A 19,893-nucleotide genomic window follows, 5' to 3' on the forward strand; every position below is an offset into this window, starting at 1 on the left:
TGTATTGCATTGAACAGCTACTGCTAAGTTAACAAATTTCACATCACATGCCTGTGATAATAAACCTGATCCTGATTCTGATCAACAGTAAAACAGAACATTCCACAGAAATTCATTGACCTCAACAACTGCCTTTTCAATAAACTGAAAACATGACATACAACGTTAAATTAAATTTACCATCATGCTGAGATTCATTTAGCCCATATAGTTACAATAACACATACGGTCACAAAATAAATAATATCAGTAATCATCAGAGGAGCAGAGGGTCAGTAACTTTAAATTTCTGGGTGTCACTATCTCAAGAGGACCTGTCCTGGATCCATCATATAATTGTAAAGAAAGCATGACAGCTCCTCTACTTCCTCAGGAGTCTGCGGGATTCGGCATGTCATCGAAAACCTTGGCAAAGTTCTATAGATGTGTGGTGGAAAGTGAGCTGACTGACTGACTTATGGCCTGGTATGGGAAAACCAATACCTTATGAGCAGAAAATCCTACAAAAGGTAGTGGATTTGGCCCAATACATCACAGGTAAAGCCCTCCCAACCATGGAGTACATCTACATGAAATGCTGCCGTAGAAAAGCAGCATCTATCATCAAAGATCCTCACCACTCTGGCCTGCTGTCATCAGGTAGAAGGTACAGGCACCTCAGGACTCTCACCACCAGGTTCAATAACAGTTACTACCCCTCAACCATCAGGCTCTTCAACAAAAGGGGATAGCTAAACTCATTTAGGGACTCTAATATTGTTATTTCATGCTTTTTATTTATTGCTATTTATTTATATCTGCATTTGCACAGTTTGTTTTGTTAACAGTTCCTGATGTTGACAGTTACTGTTCTACAGATTTGCTAAGTATGCCCACAGAAAAGGAATCTCAGGGTTGTATGGTGACATTTATGTACCCTGATAATAAATTTTACTTGTGCTAATGTTATTTTGTGACTATGTGCTATATGGGCAGGAAAGGAATGGAGGGTTATGGGCTGAGTGCAGGTTGGTGGGACTAAGTGAGAGTAAGCATTCGGCATGGACTAGAAGGGCTGAGATGGCCTGTTTCCGTGCTGTAATTGTTATATGTGCTGTGTGTGGCTGTATGTACTGGGCTTTGCACCTTTGCCTGGAGGAATACTTCTTTTTAAGCAATATACATACATATGGATGAATGACAATGAACCTGAACTTGATAGTTTGAAAAGCAATTCCGGTCAAACTGCAACATGAGTGAATCTGCAGATGCTGGAAATAAATAAAAACACAAAATGCTGGCAGAACTCAGCAGGCCTGACAGCATCTATGGGAGGAGGTAGTGACGACTTTTCGGGCCGAAACCCTTCATCAGGAGTTTGGTCAACTGACATAGTTAAGAGTTGCCATAATAATGTTATTTCTCTACTTGATTTATCTGTAAATTTCTTCCTACATCCTGCAAAGGTTTGTCCAAAAGATGATGTATTTTATTCCATATACGAACAGGAACAGTTGTTAGAAGTCAGGAAACAAGGATGCTTTACAAATAATTTTTTATTTTTAATTTATTGAGATACAGCACAGAATTGACCCTTTGAGTTATGCTACCCAGCAATCTTGTTTTAATCCTAGCCTAATCACAGGACGATTTATAATGCCAATTATCCTACCAACCAGAAAGTGGGAGGAAACTGGAGCAGCTGGAGGAATCCCATGTGGTCATGGGGAGAACTCCTTACAAGCAGTGGTGGGAATTGAACCCAGGTTGCTGGTACTGTAAAGCATTATGCTAAACACTAAGATACTGTGCCCACCCTCCAAATCCAAAGAATTAAAAAAACATCTTCTTGGGGGAAGTGGGTTAGAAATCTGCCTCCAGGACTGTAGGGCTACAGTGGGAGGATTTAAAAAGTTCATGTGTCTAAAGGAACACACAGGACAGAAACCAACTATAGAAGACTCAGAACAAAATTAAAGTATAGGAAACAAGGAACGCCCAAGGCCTTGTGACTGATGGCGAGACTGCAGTGTACATGGATTTCAGAAACAGTATGAAGACTATTATGGTTATTTTTAAAAATAAAACTATTTTTTTGCAAACTACGTGGTTAATTTGAAGGCACCATTACAAACGTGTATTTATAAAACTGTATTATTTTTTGCCAAAGTGCATAATGTGATGATGATCGGTAATTTCCCCTGAGAAGGTGAAGCGCGCCGCTTCCGGGGAGTTCCTGGCTCGAATGATGGACAAGCGGATTCACGTCACGTGACCCAAAGCGCGGCAGGATCACGTGACGCGGACGGCGGGAAGCTCGAGCGCTGGCGTCGGGGTAAGTGTCCTGATCAAGGGGCTCGGCCTCGGACTTGTGCTGCCTCACCTGCTGCGTTCGTCCGGCATTCTGTGTACGCATCGCCGCGTTTTCACTGACAGGCGAGACTTTTACGGAGCAAGTGCTTGCATGTTAAGTTAATAAAACGGCCATAACTTCTCAGTCCTCACGCTGGCTCCTCCGGCCTTCTCTACCGCTGTCCGCGGTCGAAGGGGAGATGGGGAGGGAGGGGAAGAGAGGTGAGGGGAAAAGTTGCTGCGCTTGCGTGCTGCCAACCCGACCGGGCCGTTACCATGCCGACGAGTGACAGGTGACGCGCGGACGGTACAGGGAAGTTGTTTCCCATATTGCCTCTGAATACCTTCGCTAGGTCTTGTTTTAAAATAATTTCCAATAACAGAATGTGTCGTGGTTTCTCGTGCCCCACAAACGACCAGGAGACGCAGAAGATTCTTCAAGAAGTATTAAACTTTAATTTGCAAATCAAAGTTGAGAGTCATTGAGCTAGTCGCCGATTGCCCACCGATCCTTGTACATAGCATTTTTTATGGCAATCTCCTGGTTTAGTTGTATTAGCATATCCAATCAGTCTACAGTTGCGTATCACAAGTACATCCGCCACTATTGTTTCTACCCGTTGACTTAATCATGTTCTAATCTTCATCTCTTAGCTACCTCTCATTAACACACCATTGTCTTCTACATTCTTAAGATTTCATTCTCTTACTAAATTGGATACATGCATAGCAGATAGCAAACTCAAAGCTGACTACATAGTTTTGGTTACACAGCAAACAATGCAACTTTTATACTCCAATAAATGCAAAACAGAAAATTTTGTTTCTCGTATACTGTACTTGATTTGTGAATTTACATCATTTTCTTATGTCTGGTGTCTTGCTCTCAGTCTTATTAAAAGTAATAGTTTAATTTTCATCAATTTATAACCATATTTAATCTTTGTATTAAAATACTTTTAAAATGAAGTGCAACGTGCTTCTCAAATAACGTGACGTTATGTAGCAAACATCACCCTCCTCGTCACTAATAAAGCTTTTGACAAGTTTATTTTAAAAAGCTGAGAAAAATAGAAGACTATCTGCTAGGGAAATTCTAGGCAGTTTCTAGAGTAGGTTACATAGTCTGTACAGCATTGTGGGCCGAAGGGCCTGTATTCTGCTGTAAGTTTCTGTGTTTAGGTTTAGGCTCAAAGTTCAAAGTCAGATTTATTTTTCTCAAAGTTACCGTGTGTTACTATATACTATCTTGAGATTCATTTCCTTAAAGGCATTTACAGGAAAATTGAATACAATATAATTTACAAACAAGACTATACATGAAGACTGACAAGTAAGTAACCAATGTGCAAGAGAAATCAAATTGTACAAATAAAATAAAATGATACTTATAACGAACAAGAGTTGCAAAGAACCTCGAAAATGAGCCTGTTGTTTGTAAAATCAGCTGAGAGTTGGATGGGTGAAGTTGTCCAGAAGATGAGATTAAATGGTATCCAGGGTGGGCAGAATTGGCTTTAGGAGTTAGAGGGTTGTTTTTCTGATCGGTGGTGTGCCACAGGGATCTGCAGAACCTACTGCAGTTTGTCTTGATATAGATGAAAATGTATGTGAGTGATTAGGAACACAACAGATTCTGCAGATGCTGTAAATTCCGAACAACACACACAAAATGCTGAAAGAACTCAGCAGGTTAGGCAGCGACTATGGAAGCATCAGTTTCTCCAACTTGCTGCATTTTTCCCTCTTTTTCAATTTTCCACTCTGGCTTCTTACCTCTTCTCATCACCTGCCTGTCACCTCCCCTGGGGCCCCTCTTCCTTCCCTATCTCCCAAGATCCACTCTCGTAACAGATACCTACTTCTTCAGCACTCTAACCTTTTTCCACTCTTCACATCCCGTCTTCTTACTTCAATCCCCGCTCGCCCACTGATGCACCATCAATAACTCTCGGAGACGCGAATGATAGGCTTTTATTAGCAGCAAAACGGAGCACAACATCTCGGAGACTGGGGGGGGGGGAGCAGTGCCTCCAATCGGCTTTATACAGGGGTCTGTGGGAGGAGCCACAGGAGCAGTCAGCAGGGGGGCGTGTCCAGATAGGTATACATAGTTTACCACATTCATCCCCCCTTTGTTTTAAAAGAGAGTCCCCACGGGGCGAAGTTTCTTACAAGTATATTTACAGGTTAAGTCTATCAGGCGGTCGAGTCTGTCGCTGCGATCTACGTAGCACCGGTGACGGTGGTTGTGCTGGCTCCAGCCTGACTTGAGGTGCCAGTCCGTTAGGCGTCAGTAATCCCTCATGCATGTGCGTGGCGCCTGGTATGGGAGTGTCGTGAGGAGTCTGTGTAGGGCTTGGTGTGCGTGGTGTTTCGTGGGTATATTCATAGATGGGTACGAGGTTCATAGTCACCGTGGAGTGTTTGGGGTAGGGGTCTGGTGCTCCTGTGGGCGCCAGGTTGCGGACGGAGACCGTGTCCTCCTGCCCATCAGGTAAGACCACGTAGGCATATTGGGGGTTTGCATGAAGTAGGTAAACCCTCTGGACCATCGGGGAGTATTTATTGCTCCTCGCATGTTTCCGAAGCAGCACTGGCCCTGGGGACGTCAGCCAAGCCGGTAGGGTGGTCCCAGTGGCAGACTTCCTGGGAAAAGAAAAGAGTCGCTCATGAGGGGTGGCATTGGTGGACATGCATAACAGGGAGTGGATAGAGTGGACTGCCTCGGGGAGGACCTCCTGCCAGCGAGAGACCGGCAATCCCTTTGACCTAAGGGCTAAGAGTGTGGCCTTCCACACAGTGGCATTCTCCCTCTACCTGTCCATTCCCCCGGGGATTATAGCTCGTGGTCCTACTAGTAGCAATACCCCTAGCCAGCAGGTACTGGCGCAGCTCATCACTCATAAATGAGGACCCTCTATGGAGCCTCATATGGAGCCAGTGATCATTAATGGAGAATGTGTGGAGCAGGTTAAGACCTACAAGTATCTGGGAGTACAGTTAGACGAGAAGCTAGACTGGACTGCCAACACAGATGCCTTGTGCAGGAAGGCACAGAGTCGACTGTACTTCCTTAGAAGGTTGGCGTCATTCAATGTCTGTAGTGAGATGCTGAAGTTGTTCTATAGGTCAGTTGTGGAGAGCGCCCTCTTCTTTGTGGTGGCGTGTTGGGGAGGCAGCATTAAGAAGAGGGACGCCTCACGTCTTAATAAGCTGGTAAGGAAGGCGGGCTCTGTCGTGGGCAAAGTACTGGAGAGTATAACATCGGTAGCTGAGCGAAGGGCGCTGAGTAGGCTACGGTCAATTATGGAAAACCCTGAACATCCTCTACATAGCACCATCCAGAGACAGAGAAACAGTTTCAGCGACAGGTTGCTATCGATGCAATGCTCCTCAGACAGGATGAAGAGGTCAATACTCCTCAATGCCATTAGGCTTTACAATTCAACCGCCAGGAGTAAGATATGTTAAAGTGCCGGGGTTGATTGTATTAATGTATTTAAGTAAACTACTTAAGAACTTTTTAAAAGCTATTATTAATGCTTTTTGAGAGAGTGATTTAGATGCATATCATTTTTACTGAGTTAAGTATTGTATGTAATTAGTTTTGCTACAACAAGTGTATGGGACATTGGAAAAAATGTAGAATTTCCCCATGGGGATGAATAAAGTATCTATCTATCTATCTATCACTGTGGATATAGCAGGGATATCCGAACAGAGTGAAGAGCTGGCGCAGGGCTTTTATGACAGACGTGGCAGTGGTATCGGGGCAGGGGATGGCAAAGGGGAACCGCGAGAACTCGTCAATTATGTTGAGAAAGTAGACATTGCGGTCGGTGGAGGGAAGGGGGCCCTTAAAGTCGACACTCAGTCGCTCAAAGGGGCGGGTGGCCTTGATAAGTTGTGCCCTTTCAGGACGGTAGACGTGCGGTTTGCACTCAGCGCAGATTTGACAGTCCCTGGTCATCGTCCTGATTTCCTCAAGGGAGTAAGGCAGGTTCCGGGCTTTCACGGAATGGTAAAGTCGGGTGACCCCTGGGTGGCAAAGATCTGCATGGAGGGCGTATAGCCGGTCGAGCTGCAAGCTGGCACATGCTCCCCGTGATTGGGCATCGGGGGCTCATTGAGCCTTCAAGGCCGGTACAGGATGTCATAGTTGTAGGTGGAGAGTTCTATTCTCCACCTAAACATTTTATCATTTTTGATTTTCCCCTGCTGTTGGTTGCTGAACATGAATGCAATTGAGCGCTGGTCGGTCAGCAAGGTGAACCTTTTGCCAGCAAGATAGTGCCTCCAGTGCCTAATAGCTTCCAATATGGCCTGGGCTTCTTTCTCCACCGCGGAGTGCCGAATTTCAGGGCCCTGAAGGGTACGAGAGAAGAATGCTACTGGTCTGCCTGCCTGATTGAGGGTAGCAGCCAGCGCGAAGTCGGAGGCGTCACTCTACTTGGAAGGGAATAGTCTCGTCCACCGCATGCATCGTTGCTTTGGCAATGTCCCCTTTAATGCGGTTGAAGGCCACGCAGGCCTTGGGTGATCCTGCCAGTCGTGACTGCAGATGGTGATGTTATCCAGATATGGGAACATGGCCTTCAGTTGGCACTGGTCCACCATCCAGTCCATTTCCCTCTAGAAGACAGAGACACCATTTGTGACATCGAAGGGGACGCGCAGGAAGTGATTGAGACTGCCGCCCGCCTCAAAGGCGATGTAGGGGTGGTCCTCCGGGTGGATGGGTAGCTGATGGTAAGCGGATTTCAGGTCTATGGTCGAGTACAGCTTGTACCGAGCTATCTGATTGACCATATCCACGATGCGGGGTAGGGGGTACGCGTCAAGCTGCGTGAACCTATTGATGGTCTGGCTATAGTCCACGACCATCCTATTTTTCTGCCCGGTCCGAACAACAGCCACCTGGGCCCTCCAAGGACTTGTGCTTGGCTCAATGATCCCCTCCCTGAGCAGCCGCTGCACCTCTGACTTAATGAAGGCCCTGTCTCCTGCGCTGTACCTCCTGCTTTCAGTTGCCACAGGTTTACAGTCGGGGGTCAGGTTGGCGAACAGCGGTGGGGGAGGGATCTTGAGGGTAGAGAGCAAAAGTGGTGTCAGTAGTGCGGCCTTTGGCATGGTGTTAGGTGGGGTGTGTGTTTGGTCAGTAGCGGGGTATGTGATGAAGTCCTACAGAACTGCGGATTTCTGACAGTGATTGGTGGGAGGGGCCCGTCATACTCCATTGTCACGCTTTTCAAGTGGCTCTGGAAGTTGAGCCCCAATAGCACAGGGGCACACAGTTGAGGCATGACCAGTAACGCAAAGTCCCGATATTCTGTGCCCTGCACCACCAATATCGCTACACAACCCCCCCCCCCCCCCCCCCCCCGGATGTCTGTGGAATGCGATCCAGAAGCCATGGTGACCCTCTGGCTTACCGGCTGTGTCACGAGTCCGCAGCGTTGCTCCGTGTCCGGGTGAATAAAACTCTCAGTGCTGCCCGTGTTAAACAGGCAGCTAATCCTGTGCCCCTCCACCAGGATGTCCATCATTGACCTTGCGAACTGGTGTGGAGTGCTTTGGTCGAGGGTCACGGAGGCCAGAGTTGCATCGCTGTCTTGGTGCTCAGTAAGCACCTGTGGGTCGGAGGCGGGGCGAAGTGGCGCCGACAAAGATGGCCGCCCCTATGCCTCGCATGCGGCGGGCAGGCAAGATGGCGGCGACCAGGATGGCCGCCCCCATGCCTCGCATGAGGTGCTGCTCGACCCCGCTCGTGGTTTGGACTTATAGGCCTTGGCGAAGTGGCCCTTCTTTCCACAGCTGGAGCAGGTAGCTTCTCGGGCTGGGCAGCGTTTTCTGGGGTGCTTTTAGAGTCCGCAGAAGTAACACTGCGCGGACTTGCGACTGGCAGCAGCCGTGGTCGACTCACCGGCGGGTTGTGGGGACTTCACGGACTCGCGACTGGCAGCAGCCGAGGTCGATTTGCTGGCGGGTTGCGGGGTCTGCTGCTCCACGAGGCCGGCCGGATATCGTGCGCCTGGACAGCGTCAGCATCGTGCAGAGCGGCCTCCAGCATGTCGGCCAGCTCTATTGCCGAATGTAAGGTAAGATCGGTGTGTTCCAGCAGCCACTGGCGCACATACACTGACCTGATCCCCGTAATGAAGGTGTCTCTTACCAGCAGCTCAGCATGCTGTTCCGCCGTCAGTCCCCTGTAGTCGCAGGCCCGCACGAGTGTCTGTAGAGCCCGGACAAACTCAGCGCTCGACTCTCTGGCCCGCTGCCGCCATGTCGCTAAGCGATGTCTTGCGTAGAGGGTGTTCACCGGCCGCAGGTATTGTCTTTTGAACGCGTCCAGTGCCCCTTGGTAGGTCGGCAGGTCCCTGATCAGGGAGTAGACCCGCGGACTGACCCTGGAGAGGAGAACTCTGTGCATCGTGGCAGGCTTGGTCACTCAAATCTCCAGGTACGATTCAAAGCATGCAAGCCAGAGTTCAAAAGCGATGCCGGCTTCTGGAGATTGAGGGTCAATATCCAATCTGTCGGGTCGTAGAATGCTCTCCATGTTTTAAAATTGCTGCTAATAAAATTGATGCACCATCAATAACTCTCGGAGACGGGAGGCGAACGATAGGCTTTTATTATCAACAAAACAGAGTACAACATCTCGGAGACTGAGGGGGGGAACAGTGCCTCCAATTGCCTTTATACAGGGGTCTGTGGGAGGAGCCACAGGAGCAGTCAGCAGAGGGGCGTGTCCAGACAGGTATACATAGTTTACCACACCCACCTACCATGCTTCACTGACCACTTTCTAGCTTTTCCTCCTTCCCCCTTCCCCTTCCTCCACCTTCTTTTTCTGGCTTCTTCCCCTTTCCTTCCAATCCTGATGAAGGGTCTTAACCTTTATTTGTTTCCATGGAAGTTGCCTGACCTGCTGAGTTCCTTCAGCATTTTGTATATGTTGAAGTGATTAGTAAGTTTGGGTGGGGTGCCGTAAAGTGAAGGTTCTAGATCTGAGAAGGTGGGCAAGGGAATGTCCAGTGGAATTTAACTCGGGCGAGTGTGAAGTGATGTTGCCTGTGGATGGTCCTGGTCCCACATTCCGAAGAGTTTCACGTTCTGGTTAGTAAGTTGTGGGCATGCTATGTTGGTGCTGGAAGAATGGCAACACATGCGAATTGTGTTGGTTGTTAACACAAGTGACGCATTTCACTGTATCTTTTGGTGTTTCGATGTATACAGTGTTGTGCAAAAGTCTTAGGCACCCTAGATTGGTGGTAGCAAAGCATGTGCTACCGGGCCGCGATGAAACGACTTGATTTGGCGATATGAAACGATATGAGTCAGCTGCACCTTTCCTCATTCTCTGTCACACCCACTGTTGGGACTTGAACGCACGTGAGGTCATTACCCATGTGTCATCCATGTCAGCGCGGGAAGAAGATCAACTCCTCGAGCTTGCACATGACATGGGCTGAGAAGTATGTTTGACATAACATCTCTGCCGGCATTGTGGATCAAAGTCGAGGCTGAATATCCTGAGATAGACACGAAAGCACTGAAAACATTACTTCCATTTCCAACATCATATCTCTGTTGAAGCGGGCTTTTCTACAATGAATGCAATGAAAACTAAATTGCGGAATAGACTGGACATAAGGAACCCCCTTCGAGTATCACTGTCTCCCATCACCCCTCGATGGGACTGTCTTGTTGCAGGGAAACAAGCCCAGGGCTCCCATTGATTCAGCGTTATTGGTGTGTTGCAATAATTTTATATGTTCATACGGGGAAAATATGCGCTGTGTGTTTAATATTAAATTCATTAGATAAACCCTTTTAGAAATGAAATTGAGTGTATTAGCCACTTATAAGTGACTTAGTTGACTTATCAACTAGATTCCGGTTGTGATTAACACCCCCCCCCCCCCCCCCCCCCCCAACCACCACCGGTCAGCCGGTCCGCAAGAATATTGTCAATTTTAAACCGGTCCACGGTGCAAAAGGGATTGGGGACCCGCCCTAGATTTTTAAATGGTTTCAGATGGTGTGGCCTCCGTAGAGCCCTGATCTCAACTTCATCGAGGCTGTCTGGGATTACCCGGAGAGACAGAAGCAAGTGAGATAGCCCAAGTCTGAAGAGGAACTGTGGCAAGTTCTTCGAGATGTTTGGAACAATCTATCAGATTTTCTTATAAAACTACATGGCAGTCTACATAGATGCAGTTTTAAAGGCAGAGGGTGGTCATGTCAAATATTGATTTGATTTACTATTTTTTAACGAATAAACTCTTCTCGGACTTCCATTCAGGTACAGGTATTGATTTTAACTGATGTTTCGATGACAAACTCTGCCATCTTTATCACAGATGATGCCTGGGCATGTCTGAACTGGTGGTATACCCTGCTGTCTGTCCCTCCGGATTGGTTAGTCCTCATCCAATCAGGTTTCCGCTCTCTCATCTTGTTAATTCCAGTTCTTACTTAGAGCGAGACCTTTGTCTTTGTTAAAATTCTTTTTCTCTAGTTTTATATCAATGGCTTCATTCACCAGGTGGTCTTAAAAGCACATAGTAGTTTTGTGCCATTGAAGTCAATCCTATGGACATCGCAAATGCAATGTTCTACCACTGCTTTCTGCGGGTAATCCAAGTAGATACATCTCCTATGCTCTTTGATACAGGTTTCCACCATGTGTCCTGTCTGGCTGATATTTGCTGCTCTGCATTCACAGGGAATCCTGTAAACACCAGCCAACCTTTGACCCACATAAGCTGTGACCTGAGCTTCCTTATGGGTTCGTGGGTGCTCTTAATCTGGTATTTCTTTGGGATCCTGATGATCCTTCCAGAAACTGGAAGTTTAGAGGAATTTTTTAATTAGTTTTTTTTTACTCTTTACTGCTCTTTATGGTAAATTTTCTGATATTTACAAACTTTTCATTATTTTTGAAAGCATCTTTGCTTTACAGACTTTTTTTTAACACGTTCGTAGGACTTTTGCACAGAACTATATGAGAGAAATAAAGGACACTGGTGAGTGTTGTAGAACAGAAGGACCCAGGGATACAATTACAAAATTCCCCGACGATCGTGTCAGAGGTAGGTGTGGTAGTAAGGACATCATGGCAAGCTTGCCTTCATCAGACTGAGCATTGAGTACAAGAGAAGGGACATTATATTACATCTGTGTTATATGTTGGTGAAACTGCACCTGGAATATTGTATACAGTTTTGTTTTCTATTATAGGAAAAAAAAAGTGATTATGGTAGAGAGGGAGCAGAAAAGATTCACAGAGATGTTGGGATTGCAGTGAGAAGGAGAAAGCAAACAGGCTGGGACTTTTCCCTGGAAAGAAACACTGTAATCCAGCCATATGCTGACATTGCCTTGATGATTGATGAGTGTTGTGTGGAAATATGACCTCTATAAGTCATGAATTTTTATCTGGGATATTGTGTATATCTTGACCCCTTACCCTATTAATGGAACAATATACTTGCAAGCAACACTGCAAAAGTTTGCTAACTTAATATGTAGAATGGTAGGTTTATCCTTTGAGAAGCTTCAGGGACCCAGATTAAGCACTGTCTGCTTTCTCTGTGATGCCCTGTGACCCAAAGGCATACTCGTTAATTGTCACTGTAAATTATCCTTGGTGTAAGTAGATGCTTAGCGGATTGGGTCAGTGGATACGCAAGTAAGCAAAAAAGGCTACAGGAAAATGGGGTATGCAACTGATGATGTTGCTGTTGGAAATGGCTTAAAATGTCTTCGACCTGAAATGATAACTGAAGGTCACTGGGTCAGCATGTCTGATATCTGCAAGTCTGGGCCAGGGACTGGAGGTTGGAGAGGTGTGTGTGTGTATGGATGCGAGAGAGAGGGAAGGTGATTGTTCTGCTGTTGCTCGTGTTCTGCTGAACATTATGGCCATTCTTGTAGGTGACAGGATGTGTGGTAACACTAGTGGGCTGCCCCAGGGACATCCTTTGGTTGTTGACATAAATGACACATTTCAATGCATGTTTAACTCTGCTCTTGAAACCTGAATGTTCCCCTGCATTTTGTGTTTTTATTTACAACATCTGCAGCATTTTGTCTTTCACGTTCTAGTTTTATTTGTGTTGTTCCCGGCTGAAGGTTGCTGAGGCACGACTGCAGGTTTTGGAATGTGGCACAAGAATATTGGTGGAGGACCTCGGTGGGTCGGGCAGCATATGTGCAAGGGAATGGACAGTCAGTGCTTGGACTTTAGATGCAGTGTCTCGATCTGACGTGTTGACTGTCCATTTTCCTCCACAGATGCTGAGTTCCTCCTGCAGCTTTCCTGCTGAAGGTTGCTGAGTCCTGGTTTAGAGATGTTGCTGCTGCCCTGGCCTTGAATTCATATGATAAGCTCTGCGTTCCACATGCAGATGCACTCATTGGTGCACCTGTAGGGGAATGTTTATCAAAATTGGAAAATAGCTTTTGAACCATCTGATAAATTTTCAAACTCCCAGACCTAAACTTTCTGAAAATAGCATAATGATATTTGAGATGAAACATTTTTTTTTCCCTCTGTAGAGATATGTCACATGGTGCAGGAGAGAGACCTGTACAGATGGTTGCTGGGAGATGGATCGATACAATGAGCTGAAACTTCTACTGAAGAAGTGGGAGACTTTATTCTTTGAGGAACATAAGCGTAAGCCAAATAAGGTAAAGACTGGTTTTATTAAAACACAGTGAAATGTGTCATTTTGTGTCAGAATAAATCAGTGAGAGTGGTGCTGGAGCCAGTCCACAAGTGTCGCCACATTTGCAGTGCTAACACAGCAGGCCCACAATTTACTAACCCTAACTTGTACAGTATGTCTTTAGAATGTGGGTGGAAACCTGAGCATGTGAAGGAAACCCCCGCAGTTATGGGGAGAACGTACAGACTCCTTACACACAGCAGCGGGAATATAATCCCAGTCTGTGATTGCTGCCACTGTAAAGTGAATTTTGAACCGCCTCCGCTAGCAGTAACAGACCCTTGTATGAAGACATTGGTCCCAGATGTCCTCCTGTTGTGTAGAGGTCACACCATCCTCCAGAACTAGGTACAAAGATCAAAGTAAATTTATTATCAAAGTACTTATATGTCACCATATGATATCTTGAGATTTATGTTCTTGCGGGCATTCACAGTAGAACAAAGGGTGCAGTGGATTCCGATTAATAGGGCCATCGATTAATCAGGGTAGCCGCTTATTTGGGACAACTCTTAAAGAACAAAAACTAATCGAGAAAATGGGACACTCTGCTGTTTAATTGGAACAGGAGACTTGCTGAACGGTTGACCAGTGTCAGTCATATGCACTTGTGTAGCTGTTAGACCACTACACAGTGCTTAGAACTAACAGTTTTTAAATAGCATCAATTGCGTGTGTTTGTGTTCGAGAAATAAGAAGTGGGACTATAGTTTCCTTTCTGCTGCCTTCCTCCTTTCTTAAAGAGTGGAGTGACATTTGCAATTTTCCAGTCCTCTGGCACCATGCCACGGTCCAATGATTTTTGAAAGATCATTTCTAATGCCACCACAGTGTCTAATGCTCCCTCCTTCAGAACCCTAGGGTACAGTTCATCTGGTCCGGGTGATTTACGTACCTTTAAGTTTTTGAGCTTTTTGAGCACGTTCTCCCTTGTAAAAGAAACTACACCCACTTCTCTTCCTTTACACACTACAACAACTGGCATACTGCTGGTGTCTTCCACAGAGAAGACTGATGCAAAATACTCATTTAATTCATCTGCCATCTCCTTGTCCCCATTATTATTTCTCCTGCCTCATTTTCTAGTAGTCCTATATCCACCCTCATCTCTTTTTTTGCATACTTGAAGAAACTTTTACTATCCATTTTTATATTATTTGCTAGCTTGCTTTCATATTTCATCTTTTCCCTTCTAATGATTCTTTTAGTTGCTCTATGTAGGTTTTTATAAAACTTCCCAATCCACTATCTTCCCACTAATAATTTTTGCTTTGTTTTTATATTAGCTTTGACTACCCTTGTCAGCCATGGTTGTGCTATTTTGCCATTTGAGTATTTCTTCATTTTTGGAATACACGTCTTGCACCTTCCTCATTTTCCCCAGAAACGAACGCCATTGCTGCTTTGCTGACATCCCTGCCAGCAGCTCCTTCCAATTTACTTTGGCCATCTCCTCTCTCATACCATCTTAATCTCCCTTACTCCACTGAAATACTGCTACGTCAGACTTTCTCCCGATCAGATTTCAAGTTCAACTCAGTCATATTGTGATCACTGGTTCCTCAGGGTTCTTTTACCTTATGCTCCCTAATCATCTCTGGTTCATTATATAACACCCATTACGGTATAGCTGATTCCCTAGTAGTCTTAACGACAAACTGCTCTAAAAAGCTATCTCTTAGGCATTCAACAAACTCACTCTCTCGAGATCTATTACCAGCCTGATTTTCCCAACTGACCTGCATGTTAAAGCAACATGTAGAACACGCTGGAGGAACTCGGCAGGTCGGGCAGCATCCGTGGAAATGAACAGTCAACGTTTCGGGCCAAGACCCTTCATCAGGACTGAAGAGGGAGGGGACCTGCATGTTAAAATCTCCCATGACTATCATAACATTGCCCTTTTGACACGCCTTTTCTATGTCCTGTTGTTAATTGTGGTCCACCTCCCAGCCCCTGTTGGGAGGCCTGTATATAACTGCTATCAGGGTCCTTTTACCCTTGCAGTCTCTTAACTCAACCCACAAGGATTCAACATTTGATCCCATGTCACATCTTTCTGCTGTTTTGATGCCATTCTTTACCAGTAGAACCATGCTACCCTCTCTGCCTACCTTCCCATCCCCCCAATATAACATGTAACCTTGGATATTCAGCTCTCATCGAAAGCATTGTATGAAGGCAGTCCATTGTGTGTGCTGATTTTGTTCATTTACAGTCCATAAAAAGAACATGGCAGCCACACTGAATGAATTTCACTTTCAATAATTATTAGAAACTAATTCAGTTTTATAGCACTGTAATAGTACTGGTAGTGTTCTAATTTGTTCTGTGTTTTATTTAACTACATAATTTTTCTAAATGAGGAAGTAGAGGAATGGATTAGTAAGTTTGCTGATGACACAAAGGCTGGGGGTGTTGTGGATAGTGTGGAGGGCTGTCAGACATAGATAGGATGCAAAACTGGACTGAGAAGTGGCAGATGAAGTTCAACCCAGATACATGTGAAGTGATTCATTTTAGTAGGTCAAGTATGATGGCAAAATATGGTATTAATAGTAAGACTCTTGGCAGTGTGGAGGATCAGAGGGATCTTGGAGTCCGAGCCCATAGGACACTCAAAGCAGCTGCGTAGGTTGACTCTGTGGTCAATAAGGCATACAGTGTATTGGCCTTCATTAATCGTGGAATTGAAGTTAGGAGCTGAGAGGTAATGTTGCAGCTAAATAAGGCCCTGGTCAGACCCCACTTGGAGTACTGTGCTCAGTTCTGGTCACTTCACTACAGGAAGGATGTGGAAGCCATAGGAAGGGTGCAGAGGAGATTTACAAAGATGTTGCCTGGATTGGGGAGCATGTCTTATGAAAACAGATTGAGTGAACTCGGCCTTTTCTCCTTTGGAGTGAAGGAGCATGAGAGGTGACTTGATAGAGGTGTATAAGATGATGAGAGGCATTGATCATGTGGATAGTCAGAGGCTTTTTCCCAGGGCTGAAATGGTTACCACAAGAGGACACAGGTTTAAGGTGCTGGGGAGTAGGTACAGAAGAGATGTCAGGGGTAAATATTTTACACAGAGCGTAGTGAGTGCGTGGAATGGGCTGCTGGCAACGGTGGTGGAGGCGGATACAATAGGGTCTTTTAAGAGACTTTTGGATAGGTACAGGGAGCTTAGAAAAATAGAGGGCTATGGGTTAACCTAGTTATTTCTAAGTTAGGGGCATGTTAGGTACAACTTTGTGGGCCAAAGGGCCTGTATTGTGCTGTAGGTTTTCTATGTTTCTATAATTTATAACTCAGTTAAGCAGTAGGTTTTTTAAAAATACGTTTTTAACTTTCCTTAAAACGTTGGCTAATTCCGGCAACCACTTAATTAGGCCAAAATGTGCTAGTCTCAATGTGTTCCAATTCATCAGAATTTACTGTACAATAAAATAAGTGAAAAAACTACACACAGACAAACAATTAATGTGCAAAAGAACGCAAATTGTGCAAATACAATAATTTAAAAATTGAGTATTATAATAATAAATAATTGCCACAACAGGTACAAATACATAGTTCTCTGAAAGTGGCAATACAGGCAGACAGTGTAATGTTGAAGGCATTTAACCTGTTTGCATTCACTCCCCGGGTTAGCGAGCACAGGAATTAAGACAGCTTTACAAGATGTTGGTGAGCCAGCATTTTGGAGCATTGTGTGAAGCATTGGTCACCTAGATCTAGGAAGGATGTTGTTAAGTGGGAAAGGGTGTAGAAAAGATGCACAGGGTAGTTTCCAAGACTGGAGGGCTTGAGCTATAGGGAGGTACTGAGTGGGCTGGGGCTTTTTCTCTAGAGTGTAGGAGGCTGAGCGGTGACCTTATAGAGGTTTATAAGATCATTAGGGGCACATATGAATTGGATGGTCACATCCTTTTCCCAAGGCTGTGGTCTAGGTGCAGGTTGATGGAATTAGGCAGAATAATAGTTTGGCATGGACTAGATGGGCTGAAAGGACTGTTGTAATGGTCTATGGCTATAATACAGAATCTAAAACTAGAACATAGAGTTAAGATGAGAAGCAAAAGATTTAAGAGAGACCTGAGGCGTAATGTTTTTGTAGAAAATTTGTTGAGTATGTGAAGTAAGCTACCAGAGGTGGTGGTAGAAATACAATTAATAACATTTAAAAGACATTCAGGCAGCTTCATGGATATGAAAGCTTCAGAGAGATGGGCCAGATGCAGGCAGATTGGACTTCCCCAGGAGGACACCTTGGCTGGCCTGGACAAATTGGGCCAAAGGGCATTCTTCTATGCTGTATAACTATACATCTCCTGCTTTTTTTCATCTTGGAATCCTTTTACACCTGATAAGGTCAGATCCTGCAAATGTACTTGGGGAATTTACATAATATAAGCTTATACTTTTTTATATAAAGGTAAGATAACAGGAGCAGGAGTACTGGTTTGTGTAATACCATTGCAGTGCCAGCGACCCAGATTCAATTCCGCCACACTCTGTGATGAGTTTGTACTTTCTCCCCATGACCACCTGGGTTTCCTCCGGGTGTTCCAGTTTTCTCTCACATTCCAAAGATGTATGGGTTAGTAGGTTAATTGATTACATTGGCAGTGTGGGCTCATTGGGTTGGAGGGTCTGTTACTGAGCTGTATCACTAAAACAAATAAAAAATGTCTCCTTAAGCTTGGTCCTGTCAGTCCAATTGGCATAAGCAAAACCCATTTCTCATGCTCTTTTCAAACTCTTGAGTGAGGGAAAAGTTGAGGCATAATAACATTGTTCATTCTTTGGATGTGGATGTGATTGGTATGTATTGCCCTGAGCTGTAGAGGTAGTTAAAGAGTATGGATCTGGAGCCACATAGAGGCCTGACTAGATAGGGACGGCAGATTTCCTCTTCTGAAGGACATCAACGAGCCAAGTAAGTTTTTACAATAATGCAGGAGATCTAATGGTTATCGTGATTGTTTTTTTAGTGTTGATTTTATTTAATTACTTGAACTTTACTTCCCTCTGGTATATGTCGTGGGATTCAAGTTCATGTCTCTGCATTGATAGTCGTGAGATTTAGCTGTGATGGTCAGAGATATGAATACTCTTTCAGAACTCTGCCTACAGTTTTACTAAGGCTACGGAGACCCTGTTTCTATCCCCGTGGATGCTGCCTGAGTGCTTCCATCATTTTACTTTTGCTTTGGATTTCCATCATTTGCAGTTTTTTTGCTCCAATTTTGGAATCAGAATCAGGTTTATTATCTCTGACGTATGTCATAAATTTTGTTGTTTTGCGGCTGCAGGACTGCGCAATACTTAAAATATACTGTAGTGCAAAAATAGTGTTCATGGGTTCATAGACTGTTCAGAGATGTGATGGTGGAGGGGAATTAGCTGTTCCTAAAACATTGAATGTGGGTCTTCAGGCTCCTGTTCTTCCTCCCTGAAGATAGTAATGAGAAGGGGGCATGTCCTGCGTGGTGCGGGTCCTTCATGATGGATTCTTGAGACATTGCCTCTTGAAGATATCCTCGATAGTGGGGAGGATTGTGCCCATGATGGGAGCTGGCTTAGTCTATAACCCTTTGTAGCTTTTTCCAATCCTGTGCAGTGGCCCCTGTATACCAGATGGTGATGCAAAAAAGACTGCTTCCTTGTGGGGTAGTTTTACCCTTCTCACACAGCTCGTTTTGAGCTGTGATCTGACCATTATAACCTATAAAATAATTACATTCCTTCCCCCCCCCCCAAATATTACATTTCATATTTATTTAAAGTCTGTTTTCCATGGTCGTCCATTGCCTATCAAAATTCATCTGCATTATTATTGTGATTTTAAAAGATTATACAATACGGTATGAAACCTGGTAAGAGTGTTCAAGTATCTGTGAAGATTAAATAATGTGTGATAGCACAGGGGTGTCAATTTCTATTTTCTGATGCACATATAATGAGGATACTTCTACACACAACATCTTCACGGAAAGATTATGTTCCCCTGTTTTTCTCTTGTTTAGGTGGATGTGGCCAGAGCTTCAGAAGAGACACAAGGTAAGTAATAAATGAAAGACAAGTATTCATACTTTTGAGTCTTTTATTAAACTGAGGATTGGTAAGGGTGAGTGAAGGGAATCTCTTTCTTTCCAAAACGAATATTGAATCTGTAGAACAGGATATTGGTTGTGTTTTATAGATACATAGTGGATGCATGCAGGAAAGATCTGGAGTAAAAATTAAACAGCATTCTATTTCTCCGACGTCCTATTCTTATTAAACGATCACAGAAACCAGATTTCCTTGTTAATGCATTGCCATGTTTACAAGCATTTGTTAGTCTCTAAATATAACATTCACATTGTTGAAAGGGCTGCTTCTAATCCAGTGAGAGGAGTTAGGAACACAAGTCAGGGGTGATGGTACAAGCAGGTATATTAAGGACATTTAGGAGACTGTTAGATAGGCACATGGATGAAAGAAAAATGGAGTCTGTGTGGGAGGGAAGGGTTAGATTGATCTTAGAGTAGGTTAAAAGGACGACACAACATGGTGGGCTAAAGGGCCTGTACTGTTCTATGTTCTAACATTGATGTTGCACCTCAGGATACTAATGAAGAATTTCTTCCAAATCTTTGGAAGTGTCTGTGTGAAAGGGCTATGAATGTTATAGGCTGAAGGGGAAAAAAAATTACAGGAAATCTGAGGGGCAGGTTTTTCACACTGAGAGTGGTGGGTATATAGATCGAGGAGGTGGTAGCAGTACATTAAGTAGAACCGTAGAATTTAACAAGTGTTCAGATAGGTACCTGGATTAGAGAGCACA

At 44.6% G+C, this 19,893-nt stretch overlaps 1 protein-coding gene across 1 annotated transcript in view; it reads left to right on the top strand.

The window, feature by feature from the left end:
* Positions 1–2,281: 2,281 nt before the first annotated feature.
* The window catches only part of recql4 (RecQ helicase-like 4), a 102,290-nt gene continuing 84,678 nt past the window's right edge, over positions 2,282–19,893 (top strand). The window contains exons 1-3 of the mRNA XM_073055083.1: positions 2,282–2,314; positions 12,901–13,035; positions 19,091–19,124. Coding sequence (XP_072911184.1) covers positions 12,952–13,035; positions 19,091–19,124 — 118 coding nt within the window. The 5' untranslated portion in view covers positions 2,282–2,314; positions 12,901–12,951. The remainder of the gene's footprint in view (positions 2,315–12,900; positions 13,036–19,090; positions 19,125–19,893) is intronic.

This window comes from Hemitrygon akajei, chromosome 8, assembly GCF_048418815.1.
Source record: "Hemitrygon akajei chromosome 8, sHemAka1.3, whole genome shotgun sequence".
NCBI classification, from domain to species: domain Eukaryota; kingdom Metazoa; phylum Chordata; class Chondrichthyes; order Myliobatiformes; family Dasyatidae; genus Hemitrygon; species Hemitrygon akajei.